At 42.1% G+C, this 17,302-nt stretch overlaps 1 protein-coding gene across 6 annotated transcripts in view; it reads right to left on the bottom strand.

Moving 5' to 3' along the window:
- Window positions 1-17,302, bottom strand: part of LOC138759289 (myosin-6-like) — a 174,012-nt gene that overhangs the window by 10,809 nt on the left and 145,901 nt on the right. For 4 of the 6 annotated variants that reach the window (XM_069929479.1, XM_069929476.1, XM_069929482.1 and 1 more), the window contains one exon: window positions 16,788-16,878. In XM_069929479.1, coding sequence (XP_069785580.1) covers window positions 16,788-16,878 — 91 coding nt within the window. Of the gene's footprint in view, window positions 1-1,509; window positions 1,770-14,680; window positions 14,869-16,787; window positions 16,879-17,302 lie in introns of those variants that run through there. The other 2 variants (XM_069929477.1, XM_069929478.1) reach the window with 2 other exon arrangements.

The following is a 17,302-nucleotide window of genomic DNA, read 5'->3' as shown; positions in this document are numbered from 1 at the left end:
GCCCGAAACTTTGCAGCTACCCTTCTGCACAATGATACAGCCACATTCAATTGTTCTCCTCTAAAAGATTGTCAATATGGGGGCAACGTTTGAAGGGGAAGTCAGACTAAAGAGCGTAAAAAATAAGAGAACAGTTTTCCCATTGGAACAATGCATTTACTATACAGTATATTTCCGATTATCCAAAATGCTTGGGACCGAATGTGTATCGGTTAACTGCATTTTCTGGATATCTGAGAAACACCTTTAAGCAGCGGAATAATTGTATTGGCTGTCGCCGATCCCAAAGTCTCCCCACTGCCGTCACAGAATCTGCCCGGGAGCCCGAAGTCCCCGCTCTGATCTTGGGCATCTGGGCGGGATCGCTGACGGCAGAAGAGAGGTGTCTGGGATCAGAGCGGGGACCTTGGGCTGTTCAGATCCCAACCCAACCCTCCCCACCACCATCGCGGGATCCCCACGGTCCCCGCATTGATCCCAGCCCAGTAGCATCCACATAAAACAACAACCAGGAACAAGGGAAGGTGTTTCAAGTGTGAAATAATGTTTAATTCTTACCTTGAGTACACGAGAGCTTCACTGAATTCAAAATGGCGCTAACAGCGTGTCAGAGACCATCTGAGTACCCAAGAGCTCCGGTGGATTCAAAATAGCTCTAACAGTGCATCAGAGTCCCACTTGAGCATGGCAGGTTAAAAGAAAAATCAACTTTTTTTTTCAACTTGTGATGTCACGTCACCACCAAAAATTTCTGCAGGTAACTGAGAATTTCACTAAAGTGGTTTTCAGATAATCGGAAATGTACTGAACAGTGAACTAACAACAGTTAACTCCAAAGGTGAAGGTGATTTGGCCCATCACCCTTCTGCTGACCCTTAGCTTATTATTCTCACTGCAACACTATGTTCTCCTAACTTAAAAAGAAATTCCTCTCTATGTCAAAGTATTCTCTGATCTGATGTTCAAAAATAATTTACCTTACTTCCTTGATTTACTTTCTCTGTACCATCAGATATAATTCTCCAAAGCATAAGGTTCTCCCTGCTCAATGAAAGAAATGAAATCCTAATTTTAGCATTTTAATCAAAAAAAATCATAACTAATTTCAGACTCAGCACAGGCCTGGTACTTACATTTTAACATTAACATTGCGTTTTGTCAAATAAAGTAGTAGAGTGCTCTGCGAATGCTTAGCTACAAGTTCGCAACTGACACCAGAGAGAGGTTAAAAACCCCAAATTTTCCCATTATTTTAAAATTTAAACTGAAAGGTGGATTAACTGCTGTACAGTTTTTAGTTTGGAGCTCTCGGCATCCGGTCCCAACTCAAAATGCTACTTCAAGTCACGTGATCCCAGGGTGCATTTGTGTGCATTCATGTAAAAATTGGGCAATTCAAATGTAGAATTCACAAGTGAACAATCTAAGATATAAATAAAGGAGAAAGAAAGAACATAAGATATGGAAACAGAAACATTATTTTAATGCTTTTATTTGTTAGCTATGTAAATTCAAACTCTGCTTTCATTAAATTATAAATTATTTCAATTTGCTTCAATTATTTTCAGCCTCTTCCTCTCTCTGAGATGTACACAAAACGTTCAAGAACATTTGACAGCAGGGTTCCAGCGCATGGTCAGGTTACACTGCCCAAAGGCTGCTTGCCGTAATGAGCACACTCTGCCTCACTGAGCTCCTCTCAGGTGCTGAGCCAGGCATCCAAATTAAGCACAGGTGGGCTGGGATAGAAACACGAACATCCACCTGCCCTGGAATATAAAGACGGACAACCTATTATGGGCACTGTCCTTAGTGATAGGAACCCCAGCAATGAGTTTTGTGAATAAGGTCTTTGATAACACAGCTTACCAATGCAGAATCATCACCATTCTTGCTTGAAAGGTACAGTAGAGCACAAACAACTGAACATTAAACATCATTTAAGACAGATAGAAATTATTTTCCCACTTCTCCAGCCTGAATGTTTCACCCAGTGAAGTAACTCTAGACTGCTCGCCACAAAATGCTTTACCTTCACTTTAATAAGAACACTGAAACACGGAGACCCGTGCTCCGTACCAGCATTTACAATCATTTCAGCCCAACCAAGTCAGCTCAAATCCCAAAGACAGTACAATTTGCTTCATGAACTGCCAGCTGGAGATGCAGAACGTGACACTTTATTGAGCTGTTTCATGTGAAATACAAATTGCATGGACTCTCAGTAGAATAAAATAACAACACTGAGTTCTGTTTTGAAATCCAAGATGAGATTTTTCTCTGAATATAAAGATGAATGGGCAGGGAATTGTGGCAACTCAAAATATGGCCTTTCTTTACACGCAATGTTGAAATAGAAAAAGCAGCTCAGGCCTAATTTCTCAGGAGCATCAAGCAGGCATCTTGACATATCAGGACATCAGGATAGGTGACCACCAAAATGGCCGAGAAGATCACTGGAGTCTGACGAAAATGACTGGGAACATTGCTTGTATAGGGCTCCAAGATTTATAGAGGGTTCTTACCATCCATCACACAGGACTTTTGACCTACCACTGTAAGGAAGGAGGGATCGATGAATGGGATCCTATAACTTTGGGTTGCTTATAAATGCCACAAGTAAATTATTCTGAAATATTTATACTTACCAGTATATATTTTACAATTTTATGCGATTATTATATTCTGTGTGAAAATTGTATTGAATATGTCTGTATGCGTACCATGGTCCAGAGAAATGCTGTTTTGTCTGGTATAAACAGTGAAATCCCATTATAATATGATCGTTGGGGTCCATAAAATCTCATCACGAAGAAAGCCGGGTCGTGCTAAATTGGGGTTTCACTGTACTTGCATTTTGCCCGACATCCCCGCTCTTGCCTGGGAGCCCGAAGCCCGAGTCCAATGACTCATCACATTATGTCCATATTAGCATTAAAAAAAATCACAGGGTTTCACAGTATGTAGTCAGCTGATGATAAACTGAAACTTGTGGCTGTGATGCAATTATAAGGGTCGTAAGAAGGGAAGAGAGCAAAAGGAAGAAAGGACAAAATCTTATGTAAGAGTACTGCCAAGGTGAGTATGCGGACAACTGAAGAAAAGTTCAGAGGAGCGCACTGGGAAGAACATGGAATATAAATAAAGAGGCGGAGTCTGATCAGCCCCACATCCCTGATCCACCATTGAATAAGATTGTGGCTGATCTTCTACCTCAGCACCAATTTCTCTTTGAACCCTCTATCCCTCAAATTCCCGAATATCTCTTTGCTCCCTTTCCCCAATACGTTCAGTAAAAAAATCCAGTTCTCGCTTTCATATAGAATGCAGAATCCACCTGCTAAATTTCTTCTCATCTGTTCTGAATGCCTGAAACCTTATTTCAAGCCTGTGATGCCCAGTTCTAAATACCACAGTCGGGGGAATCAGCAATTTCATATCCACCTTTCAAGTCCCCAAAGACGGCAATTTCATTGAGATCGTCTTTCTGAATTCTAAATTTTTCTTGGCTTTTGTCTTTAATCCACAGCAACATATTAGCATAAGGATTTAATGACCGACACTAAGGCAAACTTTGCAATCTCTCTGAAAGTCCATCCAAATTCAACTGCCCAAGGAAAATTAGCTGGTTGTTAATATGTTTACCAGAATAAGCAGATTTTGGCTCATTTCCCAAATGCTTTCAAAATTAAGCCTATGCAGTAATCCCCCCCCCGTCAGGGTCGGCGCCAAGGGGGTGCATTCGCAGGCATTTCCCCCCAAATGAGGCATTGTAAATCCCCACCTGTGTGTGCGCCCCCTCCACCCCGACTCACAGGACCAGCATCACAAATGTCACTAGTCTCTACGCAATATAAGCAGTAGGTTTGTCTATTAGGTTGGAGGGAGGGGAAGGGGAGGATGATGGCGCACGGAGGTTCATAGTAGGCACCACCTCCACCCCCCGAATGAGTTTTCGAATGTCAGATTGCGCCCCTCCCCCCACTAAGATTTGTTCTGAAGCCGACCCTGCTCCTTGTGCGTAAGATGGTTTCCCTTGATAGTTACTTTACCAAGGCAAGGGAGGCCCAGAAATTCTGCAGAGGCCAATGGTCTATATTGAAAATGAAGCATTCACCAATGTTTCAAAAATTAGATGTTTCATTCAATGCCCATGTTGGTCTCCCCTCCAATTTCTCCTTTCTCTCACATTAATTGAAACAAGTTTTCAAAGTCTCACAAGGAAATGCACAAATGCTGGTCAGCAAAATTACGAAGATGATGCCATGACCATGAGTCTGGAAAAAAAACCAACTGAAAAACCTCACAAAGATAAGCGTATACAGAGCCGTTGTCATACCCACACTCCTGTTCGGCTCCGAATCATGGGTCCTCTACCGGCACCACCTACGGCTCCTAGAACGCTTCCACCAGCGTTGTCTCCGCTCCATCCTCAACATCCATTGGAGCGCTTACACCCCTAACGTCGAAGTACTCGAGATGGCAGAGGTCGACAGCATCGAGTCCACGCTGCTGAAGATCCAGCTGCGCTGGATGGGTCACGTCTCCAGAATGGAGGACCATCGCCTTCCCAAGATCGTGTTATATGGCGAGCTCTCCACCGGCCACCGTGACAGAGGTGCACCAAAGAAAAGGTACAAGGACTGCCTAAAGAAATCTCTTGGTGCCTGCCACATTGACCACCGCCAGTGGGCTGATAATGCCTCAAACCGTGCATCTTGGCGCCTCACAGTTTGGCGGGCAGCAACCTCCTTTGAAGAAGACCGCAGAGCCCACCTCACTGACAAAAGGCAAAGGAGGAAAAACCCAACACCCAACCCCAACCAACCAATTTTCCCTTGCAACCGCTGCAATCGTGTCTGCCTGTCCCGCATCAGACTTGTCAGCCACAAACGAGCCTGCAGTTGACGTGGACTTTTTACCCCCCTCCATAAATCTTCGTCCGCGAAGCCAAGCCAAAGAAAAGATGTGTAGATGGGCATTTGATAGCATTGCCATGGTTAACTGAAGGGCCTATGTCCATGCGATCTGACTCGATGACTACTGGCACCTGATTCAAAGATTATTTTACAAATTTCATGCAACCTGCTTTGCTATAACAGAAAACCACAGTCCAGAAGTTCTGCACTCCAAAAGGGTTCAATGCATGTGATGGTGTCAGTTGAGGGTTCTCCACCGCAAACTTTAGTACGTGTTATTGGAAAAGGACAAGTGCATTTGATTCTCTTTCTGTGTCTGAAGCAATCAGAGATGAGCAAGGACTCCAAGGTGGGGTGGGGTGGTACTGGTGATAGTATCAGGGGATTCAGCAGACCGATCAAGGACTTTAGAGAAGTGGCCAGCTGCTGAGGCCTAAATGGGTCTTGGGAGGAAGATACTGGTCAGAGATCAAAGCATTGTCTGGAGGTCAGTGTGTCAAAGAGTGTCCAGAGGAGTGTGGGCCAATAGTTAATTAGAAAATTGGGGACTATATGATATGGAGATCAGGGAGTTGGTTAGGGTTAGGCTGAATAGGGTGCTGGCATCAAAGTTATAGGGGCGACTTGAGGTGGAGGAGATAATTAGTGGGACTTACCAAGCGTGGCTCTAGGATAGTTGTCCAGCGGATGAACGCCTAATTACAGGCACTCACTCGCTGGATTAATTCACATGGGAATGCTCTAAAATAATGTGATCTGATCCACATCTGAAGCAGACAGCTTGTAAAATGGGCAAGAGGGAAGAGGGTGCGAGTCAAATTTCCAGAGTGGTACAATTCAACCTGGGAATTTACAACGCTAGATTCCACTTAAAATAAGATGCTGCTTGGCTGAATTTGGAGAAAAAAAAACTGTGTTCAACGCTTAACAAAGTCAATGGGAATATAGGTTGGCAATCTGCTTGTACACAACCATCGAATGTATACCAGGGGCACTCCCAGAAATACACTGCAATGTTTTATTTCCAAGCTGGTGATTAACTTAATCACTCTATATTTGGAAAATGTCCTATTTTAGTGAAATTCAATCTGGCAAAAAAATAAGTTAGAACTGAGCTTTCTAAGCCTCACTACTCAAATATTTACAAACAAAAGCAAAACAAAGACTACAATTTTTTTTTCCCTGCAGCTGTTCTGTTCAACAGATCACTGTGGTTGGATTCTGACACTGAGAGAATGGCCGCAACAACAAAAACACAAGGCCCAGCAGCCACACGTGGGCATATGGCCAGGGACAAAAGGAGGAGTTGAAGGCCCAGTGTTAAAAATCAAAGGCTGGAAGAGACAGTGGCATTGCCTGAAACATTACCTTTGTGGGAGACTTATTCACCGGCAGTTGGTTTGTGGTTAAAACAAAGGCATGTTATAAAAGAGATGGAATTACACATCACAGATTTTATTTCTCCAAGAGATGGGCAGTTTCAGAGTTTAGAATTTCACCAGATACTGCATTATTATATGAAATGACTTGGATTTCATTGATCATCCTATCCAGCCTTCCCATGGGAGATCAGGTCACTGAGGGAATGTGGTTAGGAACGTAGCTTCTATTTTTGCACGCGTTTTGTGGCTACAGCACAGGATATTTGTAGTCATCACTTTCTGGAAGAATTGGTAAAAGTGCAATATGCTTCCTGTTCAGAAGCCAGGCAACCAACGTATGCCCAGAAATACTGTCACTTTTTATCAGCTTTGTGTAACTGAATGTTAGTCTCTCCTCCAACTGCCAAGCCAAATATGATAATGAGAATTTCTCAGTTAATTAGTGTCACTTTGGAAATTCACTCTGGCCATATGACCATCATGCATACCTGGTAAGGAAATTTCCCATGTGTCGCTCCTTTTCACATTTGGAATGAGAACTTGGAAAATCTAACCCTGAAAGTAGCGATCGTTGGCCATTCTCTGGGCCTCTCACTGACTCGAATCACTGTCCTTTCATTCACACCTTCTGATGACCCCTACTCCCATCCAATCACTACACTGATAATGGTGACCACCGTCCCCATGCCAAGATTCCAACTTCCAGTCTCCTTCAGAGGCTTCATTCTTCACCCTGTCTGACCTTGCCCTCATTGTTCATTAAACACCACAGCAAAGGTCCCTGATGTACCCTTATAACCTCAACACTTGGATATCCATTCTACATTTACAGTCACAGCAGAGGACTGATCTGGCAAACAGCCACCCCAGAAACAGTAATAGCAGAGGCTGGTGAGCCTACCCTAGACCTCAACGTATGCAACATCCATCACTTGTTCCCAAGATGATGGGTCAGCGGTTCATCTGATCTCCCGCAGATGCCATCAGTGAAACTGTTAATGGCCTCACTTCACAGAGATAAAGTAGATGTGGATACCTTGTGGATTGGTGATCTACTGCCCTACTTACCCGTGAGATGGGCAGAATTTTAAAGTATGGCACATTGGATTACATTTTAACCTATAATGGTAATCATTCAAGTATCTTAACATCAACTGTACAAATATAATCCATGCTCAATACCATTCATTTATCAACCTGAATATTTTATCAGTCATGAAGATCCTTCACAAGACACTGTGCCAGTGGAGGTAGTATTGGAATTTCTGAACAAAATCTTGATCAGAGATTATAATAATCTATGTAAAGATGGACAACAGTGTAGAGAGGAATTTTTTTTTAATGTTTAATTTTTTTTAAAAATGTAAAAAGTTTTAAATTTCTTTCTTTGGCTTGGCTTCGCGGACGAAGATTTATGGAGGGGGTAAAAAGTCCACGTCAGCTGCAGGCTCGTTTGTGGCTGACAAGTCCGATGCGGGACAGGCAGACACGATTGCAGCGGTTGCAGGGGAAAATTGGTTGGTTGGGGTTGAGTGTTGGGTTTTTCCTCCTTTGCCTTTTGTCAGTGAGGTGGGCTCTGCGGTCTTCTTCAAAGGAGGTTGCTGCCCGCCAAACTGTGAGGCGCCAAGATGCACGGTTTGAGGCGTTATCAGCCCACTGGCGGTGGTCAATGTGGCAGGCACCAAGAGATTTCTTTAGGCAGTCCTTGTACCTTTTCTTTGGTGCACCTCTGTCACGGTGGCCAGTGGAGAGCTCGCCATATAATACAATCTTGGGAAGGCGATGGTCCTCCATTCTGGAGACGTGACCTATCCAGCGCAGCTGGATCTTCATAAGCGTGGACTCGATGCTGTCGACCTCTGCCATCTCGAGTACTTCGACGTTAGGGGTGTAAGCGCTCCAATGGATGTTGAGGATGGAGCGGAGACAACGCTGGTGGAAGCATTCTAGGAGCCGTAGGTGGTGCCGGTAGAGGACCCATGATTCGGAGCCGAACAGGAGTGTGGGTATGACAACGGCTCTGTATACGCTTATCTTTGTGAGGTTTTTCAGTTGGTTGTTTTTCCAGACTCTTTTGTGTAGTCTTCCAAAGGCGCTATTTGCCTTGGCGAGTCTGTTGTCTATCTCATTGTCGATCCTTGCATCTGATGAAATGGTGCAGCCGAGATAGGTAAACTGGTTGACCGTTTTGAGTTTTGTGTGCCCGATGGAGATGTGGGGGGGGCTGGTAGTCATGGTGGGGAGCTGGCTGATGGAGGACCTCAGCTTTCTTCAGGCTGACTTCCAGGCCAAACATTTTGGCAGTTTCCGCAAAGCAGGACGTCAAGCGCTGAAGAGCTGGCTCTGAATGGGCAACTAAAGCAGCATCATCTGCAAAGAGTAGTTCACGGACAAGTTTCTCTTGTGTCTTGGTGTGAGCTTGCAGGCGCCTCAGATTGAAGAGACTGCCATCCGTGCGGTACCGGATGTAAACAGCGTCTTCATGGTTGATTTAAAAGTTTTAAATTTAGACACAGTGTAATAACAGGCCCTTCTAGCTCACGAGCCCCTGCCGCCCAAATGCCACAATTACCCTACAAGCCCCGTATGTCTTTGAAGGCGGGGGGGGGGGGGAGGAAACCAGAGCACCCAAGGAAAACCCAAAGCAGACACGGGAAGAACGTACAAAGACAGCGTAGGATTCGAACTAGAGTTGCTGGTTCTAATAATAGCATTGCGCTAACCATTTCCACCCCACCCCCCACCACCCAAGGAGAATACCAACTCTTAAGATCTTGACATCTGAAAGGGTACCATCTGTAGCCTTCCAATGAAAATCTGGGGATTGAAAAGGAGTGAAGGAGAGCAGGTTTATAAAAAGCTTCTGAATAAGCAACAAATAGATCTCATCTTTACTTAAATAGTTCCACTTCTCCCTACACTGCAATCTCCTCCAACTTACAAACTCCACAGAGAGATGAGCTACCAGCATTAAGGGTCCATCAGTCCCCAATTTTTATCACTCTACCAGACATCTCTCGACAACAGTGGTCCCATGATCCAGAACTGCTGGTTAAATGTCTTCAGCACTTGGCTTCTCTTTCCTCCTTCAATATACTCCATAACAAACACAAAACATTATATTTTATATGGCATGTGCTCCAGGAACTGAAAAGCTGCTTACTTATGCCCAGGAATGTTCTATCCCATTTGTCACTGTGCTGCCCTGACTGGTGGTGCTGGTGGGACAGTCTTTATCCAGGGTGATGCTCCAGGTGTCTGGTCTGTTGCCTGTAAGGTCTGATGATGAAAGCAGTAAGGATGTTTCCTGATTAGCCCACAGAACATTTTCTCAATTTAGGCATTTAGATGTTTGCAAGGTCAGGCAGGTAAAGAATGGTTGTGCCATCCCTGAATTCAATCAATTATGCTCAATCTTCTCCTAGTCTTTTCTTTCTCCTATTTCAACATAGCCATCCAAGCACAATTCTTTGGCTTGTTGTGGCAATTATAATATAAAATAAACCCTGTAAGGATGGTAGATTACTTCCAGGTGTGTGAGTGTGTTTTTTTTTACAAGTTTTATGGTCATTATTACTGAGATTAGTTTTCAATTTCAATTCCTGATTACTTTAACAAAATGTAAATCCCACAGCTGTAAAGGTGAAATTTGAACCAACATCTCTGGATCACTCTGCTAGTATTCAGTGGACAGTCACCATGTTTGAGATACACCACATGGAATTACCTGCCTGGGACCGGTCCCTATCTCAGCGACAACACCAGCCTGATAGATAAATGCCCCATTTTATTTGTTTTTGTAGAGTAGTATTTGTGAAATAAAACCCCTCTGCCAAGAACTGTACGATAAGGTTTAAATGTCTGCATTTAATGGACAGGAAACAGATTACAATTTAATGACACAGTTATATCAGTTTCCACCCCTAACAACAAATCAAATAATTCAAATGAAAGATATTTTATTTTACTGACATGATATCTTTAAAGAAAAACAAGTTTGCATCAAACATAATAGCTAAGGATAATGGTCTACTCCTAACTTTATTTGCTGGTTATTTTTCTTTCGGCTGAACGAAAAATGAAGGGGGGATGTTTTCTTCTGTGACTCATTTGATGATTGGTATTAAATACTGGTGGTTTAGACACATTGTTAATTTTGCCCCTGAAAATTAAAGGCCCTTGCCAGACTTCGTTATGCTGAAAGCCCAGAAAGATAGGACAATGGTTTTTAATGGCTCTGCAAACCAGAGAGCAGAAGCTCACAAATTGTTTTTTTTTCCATTTGTTTTGTACTGAACACAATTTCAATAAAAAATTTTTAGGAAACAATAGCAACGCACAAAATGCTGGAGGAATTCAGTGGGTCAGGAAGGATCCACGGAAAGCAAGAGATAATCAATATTCTAGGCCAAAACCATTTATCAAGAAGGGCAGGGAACAGGCAGAAATCTGAATAAAGGAGTGGGAGCATGGGCTGGCAGGTGATAGGTGGATATAGGTAGGAGAGGGAAGAAAAAGGAAAATGAAAGAGGTCATCATGGGGGGGCGGGGGGGGGGGGTAGAGGGCAGAAAAGACATTAGAAATATTTTGCCAAAGGAGGAAAACCTTTTGGCCCAAGAAGTCCATACTCCTTGCAAACCAATCCTGCTAGCCCAGTTCCTCCACTTTTTCTGCAATAAGCTGCAAATTCACTATCCAATTCCTTGTTATTCAGCCTGATTGACAATGTCCACCACCCTTACCGGTATTGATTTCTAGTTTATCGTCATTCTCCACATAAAATGACATTCTCCCTCATCTCCTACCCATCCATTTTCTCCAACTCATTAAATCCATGACCTTCTTGAACAATTGATGAAAGGAAAGAGATTTGATTTAGTCTAGCTATGACGTAAAGTGAACTTGAAACAGATGGATTAATTTTTAATTTCGAGGATCAGCAAGGTAAGAGGTCCTTCGAGCCCATGAGTCCAACCTGCAGTGATAGACGGCTAGAGATCCTCCTAACCATTATAAGGAGTTGGAGATTAGTATGTTGCAGCTAAGGATGATTCAAGATGGATGCCTCCGCACAGTCATGATAAAGCTAATAAAGTGTAGTTGTTTTAAAACAACCCGTTTCTTTATTACAATAAAAGAAACATTACATGGTACCAGGAGTGAGAATCAGTCAATATAGCAGCAGAGAAACAGAAAGTGTGAAGACTGATGATGATGTAAATTGGACTGGAAATATCACCACATGTGGAGTCTGTTCAAAGATTCCTGCTGTACCTGCAAGCCATTGGAGTTGATAGCATACCAGAAGCATGGAAGATTGCGTTGCTACTTAACGTGGTGGGACCTGAAGCACTAGAGGTTTTCAATACATTTGTTTTTGCCGAGGCAGAACACCAGGGGAAGTTTGATAAGGTTATCGAGATGTTTGGTGAACACTGTCCACCAAAGCAAAATGAAATGTTCAAGAAGTACGCGTTTCGCTCATGCATGCAGTTGCGGGGAAAGAGCTTTGATACTTTTTTTTTAAACATAACATGAATTTAAAAGCAAGAGCATGCAATTTTAGATTGCTACAAGATTAAATGATCCATGATCAAATTGTGTTCAGGATTATTGATAAGAAAGTGTGGGAGAGGCTTCTGTGAGAGACAGAGCTTACCTTAGCTGGAGCTGTGAAGAAACGCCACGCCAGTGAATTAAAAACTCTGCAGCACACAAAAAAGTTCAGTGAGAATGCAAAAGCCTGTGAAAATGAAGGCATAGCTGTAGCCACAGTGTGTGTTCACACACATAAACAAAAAATGAGATCTAGGAAATCCAAATCAAATATATGAAATCGATCTTTGCCAGACATGGAATTCCTCAAATTGTCTACAGTGACAATGGACCATGCTACATCTGTAAAGAATTCCAGAACTTTGCAGAGACTACAATTTTCAATAAGTGACTTCAAGTCCTCTGTATCCACAGTCAAATGGTACAGCAGAGAAAGGAGTGCTCATAGTTAAACAGTTGCCCAAGAAAGCACAAGACAGTGGCTCAGATCCTTATCGAGTTACAGAGCTTCACCACTTGAACATGGCATGTCATCTAATAGGACGTAGACTACACACCACAGATCCCGACTCTGCAGACCCAAGCAAGAACAGAGATGTCAAATGAAGCAAAAGCATCTGCAATTACAAAAAAAACTATGAAAAGTCTGCAAAAAGCTTAGGGCCACTAGCACAACATGACACAATCAGACTCAGAGATTCCAAAACTTGGGACAAAAAGGCTTCTGTGCTTGAGAAACCTAAAGACGAGCCTCAGCGGCACAAGGACAGCATCTTCCCCATCTGATTCCTGAATAATCAATGAACCAAATACATTGCCTTACTTTTCGTGCACTGTTATTTTTATTTTTTAGAGTAGTTGTAAGATGGTTATAATATGTATGTTTGCCACATAACACCAAATTTTGTGACTTGTTCGTGAAAATAAATTTGGATTCTGATATTACAAGAGAGCCATGACTTCAATGCATTTATTTCTGTATAATTGCATTGGTCACAGAATGTAAAGGGAACACGATTTACCTTTTACCATTCGGGTGGGCTTAAATCTGGCTTTCCAAAATTCGGAACATTCTGTCCCCCCAAGGGTTCCGGATAAAGGATCGTGTAACTGTAATGTTAATTCTGCAAAACTGCAGGTTGAAGAGTTAGGCTACTGGCAGCAATTTATGAGGATCACAGCAATTAATGCTTGAATATTTCGCCTACAATTTCACTGATCATTTCTTTTGCAACGTTAAAATAATTTGTACTTGTAACTTAGTGAGGTGACTAACAACTCCTGCGTTAAAACCCTGATGAAGGGCTCAGGCCCAAAACATTATTATATCCCTAGGCTTACGAGAGACCTGCTGAGTTTCTCCGGCATTTTTAGCATGACGGTCAGCGCAACGCTGTTACAGTACCAGCGAATGGAGTTCGAAAATCCGGCACTGTCTGTAAGCAGCTCATGCATTCTCTCTGTGTCTGCATGAGTTTCGCCTGAGTGCTCCGGTTTCCACCCCCCTTTCAAAAACGTGCTGCGGAGGTAGGCCATTTGAGTGTAATTGGGTGGCACGAGCTCATGGGGTGAAAGGGCTGCATGAGTGTCTTTTGTGCATTGCACTCTAAACATTAGCATAAAACTGATTTGGACCCTCTCTGAGTATTGTGAAGACCGTGTCACCATACAATTTTCAATACCCAGCATTTCATATGAAAATCAACCCTAATTTCTTTAAGGCACAAAGTGTTGGAAATACTCAGTAGCATCCATGGACAGCAAAAAAAAAATCAATATTTCAAGTCAAAGACCCAGGGTCCTGATGACTGGCCCTCAGCCTGAAATAGTGACTTTATTTCTGCTGTCTGACCCGCTGAGCGTTCAAGTCATTTTTTAGGTTTTCCTACACCTGCAGTCGATACATGAAGAATCTCAGAATGCACAAAACATAAAAAATTCACATCATCCCCCCCCAATCTTGTTCATATCCTGAGCAATGATTCATCATGGCTATAAAACGATCTTCAGTTAAACTGCGTTTGTTAGACTATCTGGAATAAAAACACACCATCGGATACCGAATAAAAATCAGATGGGCCTTTTTAAAAAAAAATGTACTGAGCACTACTGGAGAAACCACTACTCTAACAGAGTTAGGACTGATTCGCCAGCTGTTGGTGAATACCCCCCCCCCACCCCCACCCATCTAATGACATAGGCCAGAGTGCGGTTTCAGACCCAATCCTGACACATTAAGAGAAGAAAGGAACGAGGTAAATACTTTTTAGCTCTGTTCAACGTCGCTGTCTCCTCCGAGAAACTGTTAATAGCCCACTTGCTGCCAATTGTAAATGAACTACATGCTAAAAGGTAAATTTAGTATTAAAATAAATTGAGTTATTTTGGCAATAAACCCCATCAGGAATGTTGTCTTCATATATGATTATTGAAACAGTGTGTTTTTGGGGTTTGACCTTTTTTAGGTAACTGGTACATCATGGTATATAAACATTTAAATTAGAGCACTATATTTACTTGTTAAAACTCATGTGGTTCACAATATTACACTTAGCAATGTGGTACATAAATATAATATAAACCCATTTAGCCACCAATATTCTAGCAGAAAACTCAATGAAATGTATTCTCGTCGACATGAAAACATTTGTGCTATTACTACGATGGAAGAATTGAAATACAAGATCATTAAAATGTGATTACATTGCAAGATTTTGGTGGAGAAATCAGCATTAGTGCTAAAAGCTAACAGCAAAAAAAACCCCAAACTGAGTGCATGAAAAAACAGCACTATTTATTTCCTTTAAAAATTAGCAGACAGATTGAGAGTAGCAATGTATCATAGATGGTTTGGCAGCTCCAAGTAATGAAATTAATGTTAGGTAGACCAACAATGTGGACAGATTGAATACCAATAAAGCCAAAGTGACTAACGATAAAGAGTTCATTGTCATACACATTGTCAAACATACAAATGGACTGATTGTTACTTGCGGTCACAGACAGACACCTGGAAAGAAAGAAGTGTCAACTAATTAAATTAAGTTCAAAGAGACAATAAATAGACAAGGTCACAGTAATCCTCGTGCAAAAAGTGTCCTTTTGTGGACAATCAGTCCTTGTGTGCTGTTGGAACAGTCTCACCAGTTCTGACAGTATTTGTGCAGAAGCTGACAAATACATGTCCCATTCGAACGACAATATCAAGAAGCATGACATGCATTTCAAAAAATAGAGAAGTAGTGCGCCAGTCACAATGATCGTTAAAAAAAACTAAACTTGTAATTGGGAAAGTAGTGCGTGTGTGTGTGTGGGTGTGTGTGTGTGGTGTGTGTGTGTGTGTGTGTGTGTGTGTGTGTGTGTGTGTGTGTGTGTGTGTGTGTGTGTGTGTGTGTGTGTGTGTGTGTGTGTGTGTGTGTGTGTGAGAGACAACTGTTACAAATGGTCCAGACATAGCGTCAGCAATCTCTTTTTCAATTTTTGACTTAATGACATTCCAATTAGATCGTCAATATTTTTAAACCTACAAAGCCTTTGATATAGTTCAACAGACTACTCTGCAACTCAAGTCAATGAATGGCATGGGGATTTTGTCTGAGCTTTGCCTTATTTTCATCATTTTATTTTAAATTTTAATAATACCAGCACAATAGAAACGGATTCCAGCAATTGAAACCCGTGCCACCCATTACATGCAAATAACCTCCTAATCACACACGTTTTGGAGGGTGGGAGGAAGCCAGAGCACCTGGAGAAAATCCACGACCACCATGAGGAGAACGTACAACCCTGGATTCAAACCCATGTCACTGGCATTGAAATAGCATTGCACTAACTGTGCCTGCCATTCAATCAGCTACCAAAGCTTTAGCAGCAGTTCACCAGGATCCCCATACTTGGAACAAGAACACAGAGGTTACACTAGCAGACTGGACCCCAAAAGCCTGGGCCACCGACCTACAAACACGGTGTCTTAAACAAGCAGCCTCTATCCTAAAAGACCCCCATCACCCAGGCCATGCCCTCTTCACTCTGCTACCATCGGGAAAAAGGTACAGAAGCCTAAAGACGAACCCTCAGCGGCACGAGGACGGCTTCTTTCCCATCAGATTCCTGAATAATCAATGAACCAAAGACATTGCCTTACTTTTCGTGCCCTATTAGTTTTATTTTTTGTAGTAATGTTATAAGACGGTTATAATATGTATGTTTGCCACATAACACCAAATTTGGCGACTTGTTCATGAAAATAAATTTGGATTCTGATATTACAAGAGAGCTATGACTTCAATGCATTTATTTCTGTATAATTGCATTGGTCACGGAATGTAAAGGGAACACGATTCACCTTTTACAGTGTAGTAACAACAGATGTTGCTGCAGTTACTCTGTGACACACTAGCTCTTCTATACTCTCAATGTCACTGCTGGGCCTGTTTGAGGAAGGATTACCAATAATGAGAAAACTTGGCATAGATGTCAATTGTCTAACAAACAATTCAAGAAGGAATTGCTGGAGGCCACCAAATGAAAGATGCTACTCACATTTGCTTCTCATTTCTACAGACTGGGGAGAAAGGGATAATGTTGCATAAGACTGGAACCAGGATCAACCGGCAACAAAGCACAAGATTGCTTCTTCCACGTCTGACTACCAGCCTTATTCCTGGCATTGCTGAGATGGCTGACATTCTCTCTCACCGACAATGAATCACTTCAGACTACTGATTTGGCGCTGGGCTGATTGATCTCAGATGCCAAATTTGGCTCTGCTTTCGATCTGGTCTAAAACGTCAAGCTGTTATCTGTATAACTGCTTTGTGCTGGCCAAAATTCTTCATCCTAGTGCTTTAACACCACTCTCCAGATTAAAAGATACTGTGGCTGGAGAAAGTAAATGTAACGTAATAGCTTGTAAAATCATCTTACCTGATATTCTTTAATTTTCCTCTGAAGAGCAGCAGTGAGAGACTGTTCATCTTCCAATTTAGTGCTCACCGTATTTATCTCCAATTCTTTCCTTAAGATAGAACAAATCACATTTTACATTGTACAAGATGAAAACACCTGGCAATCATATCTTAGTTTAAAACAAAGATGTGAAAGGCCAAGATGGGTTTTATAGAAGTGGAGAAGCCCATTCAGTTGCACGAGATGACAATGGGAACCTTGGAAATACCATGTTCTAACTTGTCAATTTATCTGACTTTCGATATATTAAATTTGATCAAAAAGGGGGAAAAAAATACTTGCTTGAAATCATACAAGTGACTTAGAACAGCAACATAAGCTAAAAGAAAAAGAACAATCAGGCCAATTGATTTTAAATTTTTTCTACAGCAAAATTTCTCAATGTTATGGTCCACAAACCATGGCCGATCCATGGTAGCCCACGGCAACAAGGCAAAGAAAAATATCGGCAGTGTCCTACACAGAAAATGCGC

Source organism: Narcine bancroftii, chromosome 3 (assembly GCF_036971445.1).
Source record: "Narcine bancroftii isolate sNarBan1 chromosome 3, sNarBan1.hap1, whole genome shotgun sequence".
Classification (NCBI taxonomy): domain Eukaryota; kingdom Metazoa; phylum Chordata; class Chondrichthyes; order Torpediniformes; family Narcinidae; genus Narcine; species Narcine bancroftii.
This window is presented reverse-complemented; position numbering and strand designations above follow the sequence as displayed.